General features: G+C 32.9%; 2 protein-coding genes across 5 annotated transcripts in view; one reads left to right on the top strand and one right to left on the bottom strand.

Moving 5' to 3' along the window:
- The window catches only part of LOC117914223, a 71,524-nt gene that overhangs the window by 52,462 nt on the left and 4,575 nt on the right, over positions 1–14,487 (top strand). The window lies entirely within an intron of this gene.
- Positions 5,232–12,790, bottom strand: LOC117914220 (putative inactive disease susceptibility protein LOV1). Of its 4 annotated transcripts, none has more exons than XM_034829452.1 (4): positions 12,591–12,790; positions 10,624–10,763; positions 5,706–8,893; positions 5,232–5,589 (listed from the first exon to the last, which is right to left on the bottom strand). In XM_034829452.1, the coding sequence occupies exons 3-4, from the start codon at positions 8,885–8,887 to the stop codon at positions 5,583–5,585; spliced, it is 3,189 nt and encodes a 1,062-aa protein (XP_034685343.1). In that variant the 5' UTR covers positions 8,888–8,893; positions 10,624–10,763; positions 12,591–12,790; the 3' UTR covers positions 5,232–5,582. The 4 variants fall into 4 exon arrangements, with proteins under 4 accessions (XP_034685343.1, XP_034685344.1, XP_034685345.1 ...); XM_034829453.1 differs by having other exon boundaries at positions 5,706–8,890; XM_034829454.1 differs by having other exon boundaries at positions 10,624–10,688.

Genomic DNA, 14,487 nt, shown 5'->3' with positions numbered 1-14,487 from the left:
GAGAGCTTGGATTCATGTATGATGTGCTCTATACAAAGTCAAGTGTGACTTATTGTAGATGAGGCCACCTACTCCGCTCGGTGAGTTTATCTTTCAGAGTCTCAACATCCGTAGCCTTCTTGCTCATTAACAAGCAAGAGTACGCGACCATTGATTTGATTATAACATTATTGTTGCTGGTTGGTGCAATTGTTCTAGAGATCTATGCCATTATTATACTACTTTCCTCCGATTGGACTATGCTCTGGTTGAGTAAGCACAAAAAACCCCTCAAGGATAGGGTTAAGATGGATCGAGGAAACAAGAGATGGTCTAATTCCATAGCACAATACAATCTACTAAGTCTCTGCCTCAAAGAGAAGCGAATCAAGTATCTTGGACCAGTCCAGAGATTGCCTTACATTTGTGAAATGTTGAAGAAGTATCGCCTTGGTCAACATGAAGGAATTCTCTGGAGATTCTCTCGTGTTTATGAAATGTTGGAGGAGCATAGCTACAAGACTTCTGTGACTGTTTCCACTGATTTGGAAATATTGAATGATTTGAAAGAATTTATCTTTGAACACCTTTCAGATAAATCAAACAGTGCTAAGGAAAAATCAGATGCCAATGCAATTTATAAGCAATTATGTGCAGGTAGGGGTGATCTGGTACTTAAGAAAGAGAAATATAATTGTCATAGTATCCTTGGCTGGATTGTTGAGGAAGACTTCGAACAGAGCATTCTTCTCTGGCACATTGCCACTGATCTCTTGTATCATACCAATAATCAAGACCAAAATCCAAGCTTGATAAATGTCCAGATTATAGAGCTATGTGCAAGTTGGTGTCAGACTACATGTTGTATCTTCTGGTCATGCGCCCTTTCATGCTTCCTGATGGAATTGGACATATGAGATTTTGAACAGCCGCGCTGAGGGCATTCAGTTTTTTAAAGACAAGACCATCATAGAAGGAAGAACCGAGGCTTGCCAAAAGTTACTTGAGGTGAACACTGAAGTTCCACCTCTGCAAGTGGAATGAGATAAAAGCAAGTCCGTGCTATTCGAAGCCTGCAGGCTGGCTAAGTCTCTGCAATCCCTGGAGATAGCTGAGAAAGAGAAATGGGAGATGATGTGTGATGTGTGGGTGGAGATGCTGTGTTATGCTGCATGCCAGTGTGGATGGAATGAGCACGCCAAGCAGCTGAGGGGAGGAGAGCTGCTCACCCATGTGTGGCTTCTCATGGCCCATTTTGGTATAAGTGAACATTTCAAGATTTCACAAGGCCACGCAAGGTCTGTAGTGGTTGTGACTTAGGAATACTTGATAGCTCTGGGACCCTTGTGCTTTAACTTTTAATTTAGCAATTTTCATTTTAATGGTTTTTGAGTTTGCACTTGTTTAGGAACATTTTAATGAAAAACATTTTTGGGATCACTTCTATAATATTTTTTATTGCAACACAAATTTGTGATATAAAAAAAATTAGACATGCATGTCAAAATAAGGGGGCACCATCTTGGTGTCACTTTTAGCAATTTGTAGCTCATCTTCAACACAAAATGGTGTTTAAGAATCAGAAAATGGTTCCAATTTTTTTGAGGTGGCTCCATCCTAGCGTCATTTTTGGCATGATGGTATGTCGACTCGTTGAACACTTTTCAAATTTTCTTCAATCTTTTCCAATTTTTTCCTTAACCAGAAGACATCCAAAATTTCTAAATAATGGTGAATTGATCTTCAAGCAACTTAAAACCTTTGATTAATGGGAAGTTTATGTTATTAATCTCCATTCAACTTTGATATTTTAACTCTACACATACTTTTATCTTGCCCTAGGATGTCCCAAGAGGCTCTAATAATCCTTATTATTTATAAAAATAGTTGTAAAAATCAAGAAGTAAATGAAAAATGTGACAAAATTGAGAATATATATATATATATATGTAAGGTTACATATAATTAAGTTTTATAGAGGGGGTGTTTAATGCTAAAATTAAGTTTAGAATGCAATTATTACTCTTATTACAATGCAATGTATGACATGCATCAATCAACTCACGGCTATTATTAGTTTTTTCAACACAAGTAACAATCTTGTGTCACTTGTAGAACATTAATGACTAATATCTAATGGTCAACCTCACAATCAACTTTTCAGTGCTTGCGATGTATTTAGGTTTCTTATAAAAAAAAAAAGAAACATAAATACACTTCATATGTAAAACAAATATTTTAAAATTATTATGACTTCCAAAAATAATATAAGATATTATAATAATAGAAAAAAACCATCATCACAATATGGATATATTAATTAAAAATGCTAATAATAATTATTTATAATATTAATAGAATTAATATTAATATCACTCATAGCATTTTATAGAGAAACATTTGATAGATTCTCTTAAAAATATTTCCAAAGAAAATATTTCGAGTAAAAACACTTTTCAAATGCATTCTTAGTTTTAGCTTTGCAAAGGTGGATAAATCTCATTTTAAATGGGTTGAGTGGCCATTGCTTCCAATTATATGAGATTAAATAGCATGATCAAAAGGCCAAATTAATCTGTAGTGCTTCTTTCTCTTCTAGTAGGAAAAAGGATGGTGTAAGCTTTGAGACTGTATTTAGACCAAATGGATCAACTAGTGGGGATGATGGGCTATAATCACAACATAAGTTATAGGTATATAAAGATTCCAACAGAGGTGGAGGATAATCGATCTGCTTGTTGAGAGTGAATCAATCTTACTCTCCCCCATCTATATGGGCAATCTTTCCAACAAATTTGGTGTTTCTTGTGCTTGCTATTTGCATGAAAAGAACAGTGATATATGTTATTTGCTCAATATGTATGCAGCAAATTACTTAAGATATAAAAACAACATCATCAATTGAAAGAGGAAATAATTTTTCTTTGCAGAAAACTAGAGCCCACTAGCATCTGCATGTTATTCTGCTATAAAGATCACACCCAAATACAATCAAAAAGAAAAACTCTAAAACATATTTCACACTCATAACTCCATCAAGTACATGATGGACTCATTATGAAGTTCACAACCACAAGTTACAAATTCTACTAACAACTACACAACAATATACATTTAAGCACAGCATCCTCTAAGCCCGCATATCTATGGTCTTTACTAAATGAACTAAAAGAATATAACAGTTAACTAATTAATCAGGGATACCTGGAGAAAGAATAATAGAAAGAAATATATACAAGTCATAGTAAACATCAAATTACAAGAATAAACAAAAAAAAGGCACAAATTAATTTATGAGGTTAATAAGAAAAAAAAAAAATTCAAATGTCACGACACAATTTTAAAAATTTTTGAAAGAATTTATTTGTATTAAAAGGGGCCCTTTACACTTCAACTATTAAGAACTTGAGATACCCTCAAAGGGGCCCTTTACACTTCATTTCCTAAGCATCAAGGCATGATATTCTTATTGAAAATAGAAAGATCCAACTTACAAGTGGAATATATCATTAATAACAAAAAAAATAAGGGTAATTTCATAGGTGCAAGGGAGGTTCTAAGAAATCCTTATTAATTCTTAACCTAAACCACTACAAAAACATGAAAATGGAATTAAAGTGAAAAACAAAAGCACGAGAAAATAGTCATTGAAATCTAAGATTCAACTTCAATAATGTATTAAGCCAAACCTTAAAAGTAAATACATCCAAATATAATCAAAGAAAATGAGTGTAATAAAATACAATACAAGTAAAATGTGCAAAATAGTAGGTAAAAAGGGGTGGCAACATAAGCTTCAATAGCAACCAATTCTCCTTCCTCCAAGCTGTCCAAGGCTCTCCAAGAAATCCTCTTATCAATTGCAAAATGGCTTTTTATAGGTGCTTCAATATTGTGTCATATGTTGTATACTATGCGGATCCATAAAAAAGGATGGGAGATCCTATGGTGGGCTATGAAAGGTCCAAAATTGGTGGGTTTGTGCTATCCTGGAGTGGTAACATGAAATGATCAAGGGTAAGGTGGTGCGATCCTAGTGCCAGTTTTGGCAGTTTGTAACTCGTTTTAAACACATGGTGCCGACGAATGAGAAAATGGTATGTTGCCTTCTTCAGCTTTTCTTATTTTCATCAATATATATTTTGTGATATTATTATTATTATTATTATTATTATTATTTTTGTTTTTGCATAGACAAATTAACAATGTCCAATTCTTCTAAAAATTGATGAGATTGATTCTGAAAGAGTACGTCAAGATCTTTTTTTTTTTAAAAAAAAGGAAATATGATTATATCATCAATCTTCATGAAACTTTGATACTTTAGGCTCATATTCCACTCTTACCCCCCATATCCCAAAAGGTTCCCATAACCATCATTATTCATGAAAATAGTTGTAAACATTCAGGACTAAATGAAAAACGTGAGAAAATTGAGAATGTACGAGATAATTACTTATAATTAACTAGTTGGAGAGTACGCTTAATACTAAAATTGAACTCAAGATACGACTGTTGCCCTCATTACTATGCAATATATGATATTTGGTAGAACTAATGATGGAAATAATTCTACAAATCATGCTAATTCCAAAAATCATGCAAATCATGGTGATGATACAGACTCAGCTATCCTTGCATACTTGTTAAGGACCAACTCCAATTTAGTAGCCATCTCTAGGCTAGTTAACTCCAAAATTTGCTCTCAAGGATTATCTCTAACCTCATTACTGTTGGAAACCAATCTTGCACAATGTATGGCCATATCAAAGAGTCCTCCTTATGGGTGTATAGTGGCTGCCAAATCAACCAACACAATCTCATGAATCAAGGCATCAAAATTGATTTTTTTCCTTTTCAATTTTTTTTCTCTCATCTTATATATATATTATCTGCACACTTTCTTGTAATGAAAGAGCACGGTTGTTTTTCATTCAAAATTATATCTTCATTTGGTTCTTCAAAATCAATCAACCTGATAATAATAGTTTTCTTTTTTACCACAAATCAACAATTATGCATGACTTTGCTTAAATTCCACAGGCAATCACCAATGACCAATCCTACAAGGCAAACGGTTTGGTATTCCTAATGCATCTTGGTTTCTTATAAAAGAAAAATGAAGACACTCAATATACAAGATCAAAATAATATCATCAATTGAAAGAGGAAATTATTCTCCACGGAAAACTAGAGCCACTAGCTTTCTGCATGGTTATTCCAATCAATCTAAATACACACAAAACAAAATATTAAAACATTCAAACCTAGAACTCCATTGAGTACATGATGGCCTGATTATGAAGTTCACAAACAAAGGTTATAAATTCTACCAACAACTACACGACAATATGCATTTGAGGCATCCAAGATGATAACTTAACATTAATGGATACAACCGTAGACTGAGCAGAAGGGATAGAAATCCAATCCGAAAGGAGGTCCATTACTTGTTGTAACTTAGAACTCACCTCCACGAGTATAATTTGAATATCTGCTCCAATATCAAAACATTGAAATGAAAAGCAAAGCTCAACATGAAGAAGTAGACCAAAACATTCAAACAGGTAGTCGCATCCATTGTTTCCTCCCCATATATCTTGTCACAGCCTAATCAAGCATGCAAAAAACAATGTTGCATCAGGTTATAAATTCTGCTAAGCAATCATCTCATGTTAAGCATGTTATATAAACAAAATTTTGAAGAGATTATGTAGTGAACTTACTGAGCAAGTTTAACATCAATCTTCAAGAAAGGACTCCTGTCTAACAATTCTTCAGGAAGGATTGGGGTCCTTTCAGAGTACCTGATCTCCAAATCTCGTAGAGCTTGCAGTGCTCCTTTCTCCACCTTCCAGTCCTCCAGTTGATCTAGCTTCCATAGTTTAAGAACTCGAAGCTGAGGAAAGCCTCCCAAAGAGCAATGCATGCTCTTCCCTAAATAAGATTTGGCAAACAATTTAAGACTTCTTAGGTTGGGAAGCTTATTCAGTGACTGCATTGGATCTTCTGTAAGTTCTGATCCAGATAAGGTAAGGTCGATGAGACTAGGCGGGAATTGAGACACAATTGATGGATTCCTCAACCGTCCAAACAAAAAAATGCATGAAAGATTCAGGTGACCTGTTAAAGGCTTCAATTCTAGATCCCCAGGCTGGTTATTGTCATCAATGGATTTGATCCTTAAAGATCGGAGATGCTTTAGATTCAGAACCCAGTCTGTTACTGCCTGTACTTGTGTTGACATTGCCTTCGGTCGAGATGACATAGCCAATCCCAATTTTCTAAGATTGAGTAACCTGTTTAGGCCATCTTTTATTGGAGTCTCCTCATCTACAAAGAGCCCACACAATGTCTGAAGGGTTGTAAGAGAACCAATACTTGGTTGGGGCTTAAGTTTACTTCGATAACCCTCACTAAAGTATAAGTGTCGTAGCTGTTGCAACTTCCAGATTGAATTAGGAAGAATGCTGATGTTGGTATGCTTTATATCTAGCGTTTGAAGATTCCGCAACTTGCTTATGGATGAGGGAAGCTTCTCAAGGAAAGTAGATCTCAAGCCAAGGTACCTTAGTCGAGTTAGTTCTCCTAGTGCCTCGGGCAACTTAGGTTTAAATACATTTTCAAGATCAAGCACCCACAGAAATAGGAAGCAATTGCTAGAAATGCATCGTGCCAAAAAATTTCCTATCTCTTCTTCTGATTCAATTTTTCTTCGAGTATCAAATGACCGAAATGAGAGGACATCTTGATAGTACTGTGTCAAAGAAGTTGAACTTGTGTTGCAACCACCATGGATATGATCAAAGGTTATATCATCCCTATCAAGATGATCGACAAGACGACGGATCATGTGATTGCCAGGGAACAACTCAGATCTTGTGTAATTATGATCTCCAAGAGCTCTGGCTTGCTGAGCTTTGGATAACCAGTATTGTGTTAGGGCATCAGGCAGGCGAACAGTTTTAACATTCCCATTAAGCTTCTTCTTTGACAGTTGAACCATTCCCTGGGCGATCAACAGATCCAAACAACTCTCTGCAACATCTTCCGGAGCTTCATTGTTGCCCTCTGTTTGCACCAAATCCTCTGCAACCCACAATGTTATTAATCTTCTTGTTGGGGTATCAGAGTCATGAGGAAATAAAGTTAGAGAAAATAGACATCTCCTCATGTGCAAGGACAAATCCTTGTAGATCCTGCAGAGGGTATTGGACCAGACTTTTTCTTGGTCATGACAAAGCTGTTGAAGTGCTCTAGACCACTCCTCAATGGTTGCATCCTTCTGCGAGAGTGCTTCTGCCAATTTTACGATCAGGAGTGGCAGCCCTCCACATCTTCTGACAATTCTCTCTTTCAGCTCTTGCAGTTCTGAGGGTATTCTTACCTTCAGAGCATGGGTAAACAATGCCCAACTCTCCTCATCTGCTCGTAGTCGCAATGGGTGAGGATCACTACTCGTTTTAAGATTTGGAGGAAGACTCATTTTGCGAGTGATGCAAATCATTCTGCTCCCGTTTGATGTATCTGCAAGCACTCTTAACAAGCCGTCCCAGTAACAGAAATGAGAAGGATCATCCATAACTATGAGAGACCTGTTATTAATCAAGAAGGCTTTCAGCTTCTGCATCATTTCTTCGTGTTCACTAGAAACCACTGCACCTCTCGTGACTCTCATCTTGTAGTTCATCAATTGTTTTATTATGTCTAGGAGAATCTGACGTGAATCACCTATGGTTGAAGAAGCAGTTGTAGATGGCCAAGCACGGAATGGGAAGTGATCCACAATAGCTTTATTGTCGAAGATCAACTTTGCCAGGGTTGTCTTTCCAATGCCTTCCATACCCATAATTGGAATCACACGGAAACTGTTATCAGCTGCAAGTAGTCGTGTCGTCATTGCATGGACATCATCATCAAAGCTAGCGAGATGAGGATTTTGTGTTGTTTGCTGTGACGGTATGTGCTTTTCAGATTTTATGAACTCTCTACTTTGACCCTGTACTTGGGTGGCTTTCTCAGGCTTGGAAATTGAGAGTTCTTGGATCTTAGCATATATTTTGTCCATCTTCATGCCAAAATCATGCTGAGATTTGGATTTTCCGAAAGGAGATCCCATCCAGCTTTTCTTTCTAAGCTGTTGGTTATTGTTGATGAAGTCCTCAATTACAACCACAGCAGAAAGGGAAACATCGGACAACTTCTCCATCCAGACCCCTGCTTTATCATCCAAATATACTAATTCTAAGCCTTTCAGAAAACTACTCAGCGACTCCAATTCATCTAGTACCCGCCTGGCCTTCTTCTTAGTATCGGGATGAAGTGCCATCAGAACTAGCAGAGCTGATAGCTTCTCTTTCACTGGGGAAACAACTATGTCTTCCAGGTTCTGACTAGGTATTGAGAACAAGGGTGACCACTCCATTTCCTCCAAGTATTTAGGAATTCTTGAAGAAAGTGGTACAGGTACTGAGGCAGGAGGAAGATGAGGGATTTTAGACTTGATCATTTCCAGCTTCTTGTGAATTCTGATTACTAAAATGCATCTCTCCCAATTGCCTCCTCTCCTTTGCTTTGCTGCTGATCTGAGTACAAGGTCATCAAGCACATCTTCAAAATCGTAGGCAACGTCCATTAATTCCTCTGTGAAGTCATAGCCATGAATAACCCCAAGACGCATCAATTTCCTTTGGATCCATTGGACCTCTTCTTCAATTCCAACCAAAACTCCTGGTTCTTGAATCAGCACGACGTTGAATTTCTCCATAACCCTCGATACGGCCAACTCAGCCACCCCTTGTGTGTTTTCGAGCTTCCTAAAGATCTCCCTAGCTTCTTCATTTCTCCCTTCCTCGTACATCCTCATCGCCTCCATCCACATCTCCCGGGTAGAGTTTCCATGCGACATTTTCTTCTCTAGGGAAAGGAACAAAATATTAGCACACAATTCTTCACTAGAACATAACTTAATAATTATCAACATATGTAGATTTTGGTTTTCTGTGTAAGCATGAACAATCGGAAATTTTTATTATTAAGCTATAAAAATTAATGGAAGAAAAGAAAACAAAACAAAACAAAAGAAAAAAGAATGCTAAATGAAATCTTGAAATCTTATGATTCTTATCCTTAGGAAAATGATTGGAGGGTGAAAAAAAAAAACCATTAGAGGGATGACAAAAGTCTATATATTAGATTAAGACTATTCATTTAAGAATTACCCATAAGACTATTCATCTAAATATGACCATTGATAATGCTCCTAATTAAGGTAATATTTGGATACATGATTAAATAAAGTGCTAAAATGAAAATGTTCTAAATAATCACTTGAAGTGATTTCTAAATAATCAATTGATAGGTTATTTTTCCAACAATTGGTTTTTTATTATATAATATATTATTAAAATAATATCTAAATATGTATTTAGTTTATATCTAAACACCAAGTGTTCATTTGGATATACTTTCTATTTTCTATTTTTTTCAATTTAAAATATTAGTAATAATTTTATATAAAATATTAGAACTTTTAAAAACTTACATTGAAAATATAATAATTTAAGAATTGTTTAAAATTTGAGGTATCAGAAAAATTATGTTAGATTTTCTTTGATTTTTTTATAATAAAAATAAACATGAGAAAATAATTTTTTTCTTCTTAATATTGTATTTTTTCTTTCCTTAATTAGTATTTTTTGAGAACCAAATATAACCTAAGACTATTGATTAAAAATGAGAGAGAAGACTCTTCAATTAAATACTATCATTCATTGATAATACTATTAAATAAATAATTAATTATTCCAAATCATACACTATTCATTTAAATATGACCCCTAATAATTAATGCTACTAAGTAAATGATTGATTATTGAACTCACAACATAACTTTCATAGATTGCCAGATGTTTGGGTGTGTTTCCATTATATAGAAATCCCTCTTCTCATTGCCAATGTGCTAAGTATAGATTATTAAGTGAAGATGTTTCCATTCATTCCTTACTCTAAGGCTATGTTTGATTTTCGGAAAGCATTAAGAAAAGAAAAAAAAAAGGTTTTCCAAGGAAAATAAAATATAATTAAAATTAATTAGAAATTTATATAATTTTAAAGTTATTTCATTTTTATATAATGGAATGAAAATAAGTGAAATGAATTTAAAGAAACATATAAAAATAATTTATTGACTTTAAAACTATCTTTTATTTTCTTTCATTTTTTTTTTTTCTACTTTCCTTCTCTATTTTCTTTCCCTCGTATTTTTTCTCAAATTTTCTGAAACCCAAACATAACCTAAATATATAAATTAATGTGACTCAAGTTGAAGAAATACATACACCCATAACATTTGTGAATTTATTGGTATAAATTGTCTAAAAAAAATTGAGAAATCTCAAAACATTAATCCAACCTGTTTATGATAATAAAATTGAGATTTTTATCAGATTTGACATGAACATTTTTTTTTTCTTTTCATATAGTTGGTTTCTAACTGTATAATCTGCCTTGAAAACAAATAAAACAAGAAAAAACAAACGAAAAAACAAAAAATGTATAATCTATTGTTTGACAATCACATTCCGCATGGATCATACATAGACTGATGGGCGAGAAGAAGTTATGAGCAGACAGCTTAATTACCTGGTGTGAGTGGATGAAACTAGGGAGCAGATCCTGAGCCTGAGCCTGAGGCCCTGAGCTTGAGCCTGAGCAAGCAACTAAAAGATTAACAGCAGTGGGGCGAAGTTGATACACAAATTCTCCTCTCTCAACTCTCGATGCTGAAGGAAACCATAAAATCCAATATGGAAAAGTGTAGCACATGAATATCCGTGGGAACTACTCCATATATATACTCATGAATATCAGTTTATTATATTCTATATATTATTATTCTGTTTCTAAATCACAAAGTCATCATCATGAGACGTCGCCCATATGACATTAGTTAGACTTAGATGATCTTATTAATTATATGTAAACATATTCACACTATAACCCTAACTAATAGATTAATTTGCAATTATTGACAGCTCAACAACTAACATAAATATAAAAATATTATATCAAAGTCTTCATTTGATATATATATATATATATAGTTGGGTTTGGGTGCCCAAGTGGGACTGACCCGATTTGGATCCAACAAAATGCGAGATAGGGAGAAAGAAAAAAATCTTTGACTCTCTTTCTCACTTTCTTTGAAAAAAGGTTGAAAGAATATGCTTCTATAAGAAGTTTTCTCTCTTTAATTTCATCTAATTTTGTTTTTTCTCTGTGCAAAAGAAAGTTAAGGCATTTATGCTCTGAAATAAAGTGGTTCTTAAATTTTTTGTAATTCCATTCACGATTTGGGGTAGAAAATTCATCGATAAAACAATCAAACTGAATTTTAGGCATTTCAAAAAGTAATCCAAAGCCTTATTTCCTATAATATGAATGTTGAAAATTTTGATAGATGTGATCACTAATTTGCTAAGGCAATGTGATACATTTGTAGTCCAATTGATTGTGGAATAACCATGATGCATCTAAAGATATTGTAATTGGTACAAATAACATTCACATGATATATCGATATTCATTTAAATAAGACCTATTGGAAAATGTTTATTAAATAATTAATTATTCCAAATCATTTTAAAGTCTGTGCATGCAAGGCATGGGTTATCATCATTTGTTCATATCTCAACATAGTAATCAACTTATGAGAATCAACCTATCATTTGTCTTTCCATTGAAATGACTTTAAATTTAAAAGATTTTTGAGAGTTTAAAAATAATGATAGGGTAAAGGCAATATAATATATATATATATATATATATATATATATTTCCTCTAGGTATGTCATACTAATGGCGTCATAGCATAAGGTGGCACCATTGATCTTGGTGGCACCTTTAGTAGTTTGTAACTCATCTTCAACACAAAATGATGTTGGAGAATGAGAAAATGGTTCCAATTTATGAGGTGGCATCATCCTAGTGCCATTTTGGCAGAACGGTAAGTTGACTCCTTTAGCACTTTTCTTATTTTCATCATTTTTTTTCCAATATTTTTTTGTATAGATAATGGATGTCCAAATCTTCTTAAAATTTGTGAATTGATCTTCTAATTAGAGTTAATTTTTTAAAAGTTTATTTATGCTTATTAATTTAAATAGATCTAACCTCTTCAACTAACTTTAACCTTTGATGGAAATAGGATTATTTCATTAATATTCATACAATTTTGATACTTTATGTCTATTCATACTTTGCTCTTGCCCCTTAAGACGTCCCTAGAGGCTCCATAATTATGATTATTCATGAAAATAATCGTAAATATCAATAACTAAATGAAAAGTATGATAACGAAGTATACAAAGGTATCATACAATATAATAATTGAGAAGTGAATTTAATGCTAAAATTAAGCATAAGATGCAATTATTGCCTTGTTATCATGTAATGCCTTGGAAACATGGAAAATAAGTGAAAAATATTCTAAATTCCCAAACAGATTTTTATTCTAGAATGTGTCAAAGAATTGCCTTTAAAAATTATTCTTAAAACTTGTTTTATAAAATCAATTTTCAAAAACACTTATCAGATAAAGCCTTAATTACCTGGATTGAGCCGATGAAATGGGGAAGCACAGCCTCAGCTCGAGACAAGCAATTAATAGAAGAGCATTGGCTTGAGCTTGATCATCTGCACCTAGCAATCTTATACATCATTCAAACACAAAATCCCCTCTCAACTCTCATTGCCAAAGCATATTGAGAACTATTGCTGAAAGAAACTATATCATCCAATATATAAAGAAGCACATCCATTGATGTATAGGTATGGGTTTCTTATATGCTATTATCCTCTTTTCATTCATTTAAATGCCCTTGGAGACTGTGAAGCACATGGATTGGCGTTGAAATTTTATCAGATGCCCATTAATAACACTAACAAGTAAACAATAACTATTCCAGTTCACACCATGGCTCTATTAAATTAAGCCTGTGCAGCACATGGTATTCCATGGGTTCATGAATGGGTGACAGGTGGATATTGCTCTAGTATGGGCATCCATTCCTATTAGTTATGAGTGTTATGGCAGAAAATTATTTATTTATAATATTGATTTTTAATTTTTATAGGATTTGAAACTTTTCTGCCTTGGTGCACTTTTTGTTTAATTAGTTGCATGGTACTGATATACGTTTTGAATAAAGATAAAAGTGATTTAAGTGTTGTTTGGTAACTGTTATTTGTTAATTATTTTAAAAAATAATTTTGAAAAATAGTTTTTGAAAACTGTTCTATAATTTTTGTAGAACAGAAGTCTGTTTGGAATCCTAAAATGTTTTTAATTTATTTTTAAATATATTTTAAAAATAATTTTTATATCTATCATTTTATTTTTAATTATTCTATATGTTTGTATAATTATTTTTTAAATCAATTCCCATAAAACAAGTGAAAAAATAAAAAGCAACTAAAATATATTATTTAAAAACACCATGTTTTCTGTATTTGATTATCAAATAAAAAATAGTTTTTTATTGTCAAACGTGTCTTTTGTATTTTTTATTTTGGAGAATAGAAAACGATTTTAAAAAATAATTCTCAAACATACACTAATATTCAAAAACTTCTTTTAGTACATGTTGAATGATACAAAATATTTCGTTGTCAATTCAGTTCTTTTGGAATATTAATGGTATAAAATGTATAGATATTGCATTAGTGAAATTTTTATGTTTCAATTCAATAATTAAATTTCAATTTCAGTTATGTTTTGAATTTTTAGGAGTTGCATCTATTTTTGAGCCGTGTGAATAGGGTAAATTCAAAGCTCATGCTCTTTGGAGTAAGAGTCTAGTGAGAAGAGGGGTGTCTAGAAGAATATGAAATCTATATCAAGTGTCCTAAAAGAGGGCTCCTTTTTGGAATAACAATCCCTTCATATAATTAATAAATCAAGGGTTCCTCTTTTCAAACACCTTCACATGTCTTATGATTTTAACCCATCCATTTAATATATGTAGTTGGATCCACAGCACAACACTACAAATAGATTAATATGTAATCAATGGCAACTCAACAACACAAATATATAAAATATTAGACAAAAGTCTTCACGAGTTGATTCCTTTTAAACTAACACAATAATTTCTTATATACATGTTAGTGAATGAAAACCCATTAACTTTGGCATGTCTATATTTTTTTAGCGATCACTACCTGTATTCTTTGCCAATCTCCTAATCGTATTCTCTCCCTCAATCCCGATTGTAATTATACACATACAACTCACCCATATCTCTTAAATACAACTCACATTTTTTTTAAATCTCGTTCATATTGAAAATAATAATTTTAAAATCTATTTAAAAAATTAAGCTATTAAAAAAAAAATTTACTATCTCAAATATAAAAAAAATTTAAAGCGGTTTTTAAATACATAAAATAAGATTTATATATCTTTTTATATAAGATGTTCTACATTTATATAAAATTTTTTAATAA

Source organism: Vitis riparia, chromosome 5 (assembly GCF_004353265.1).
Source record: "Vitis riparia cultivar Riparia Gloire de Montpellier isolate 1030 chromosome 5, EGFV_Vit.rip_1.0, whole genome shotgun sequence".
In the NCBI taxonomy this organism is placed as follows: Eukaryota; Viridiplantae; Streptophyta; class Magnoliopsida; order Vitales; family Vitaceae; genus Vitis; species Vitis riparia.
The sequence above is the reverse complement of the archived record's forward strand: the minus strand, read 5'-3'. Positions and strand labels throughout refer to the sequence as shown.

Bases quoted from the DNA above. Each gene is read 5' to 3' on its own strand.
- LOC117914220 (XM_034829452.1), bottom strand. From the start codon at position 8,887: ATGTCGCATGGAAACTCTACCCGGGAGATGTGGATGGAGGCGATGAGG.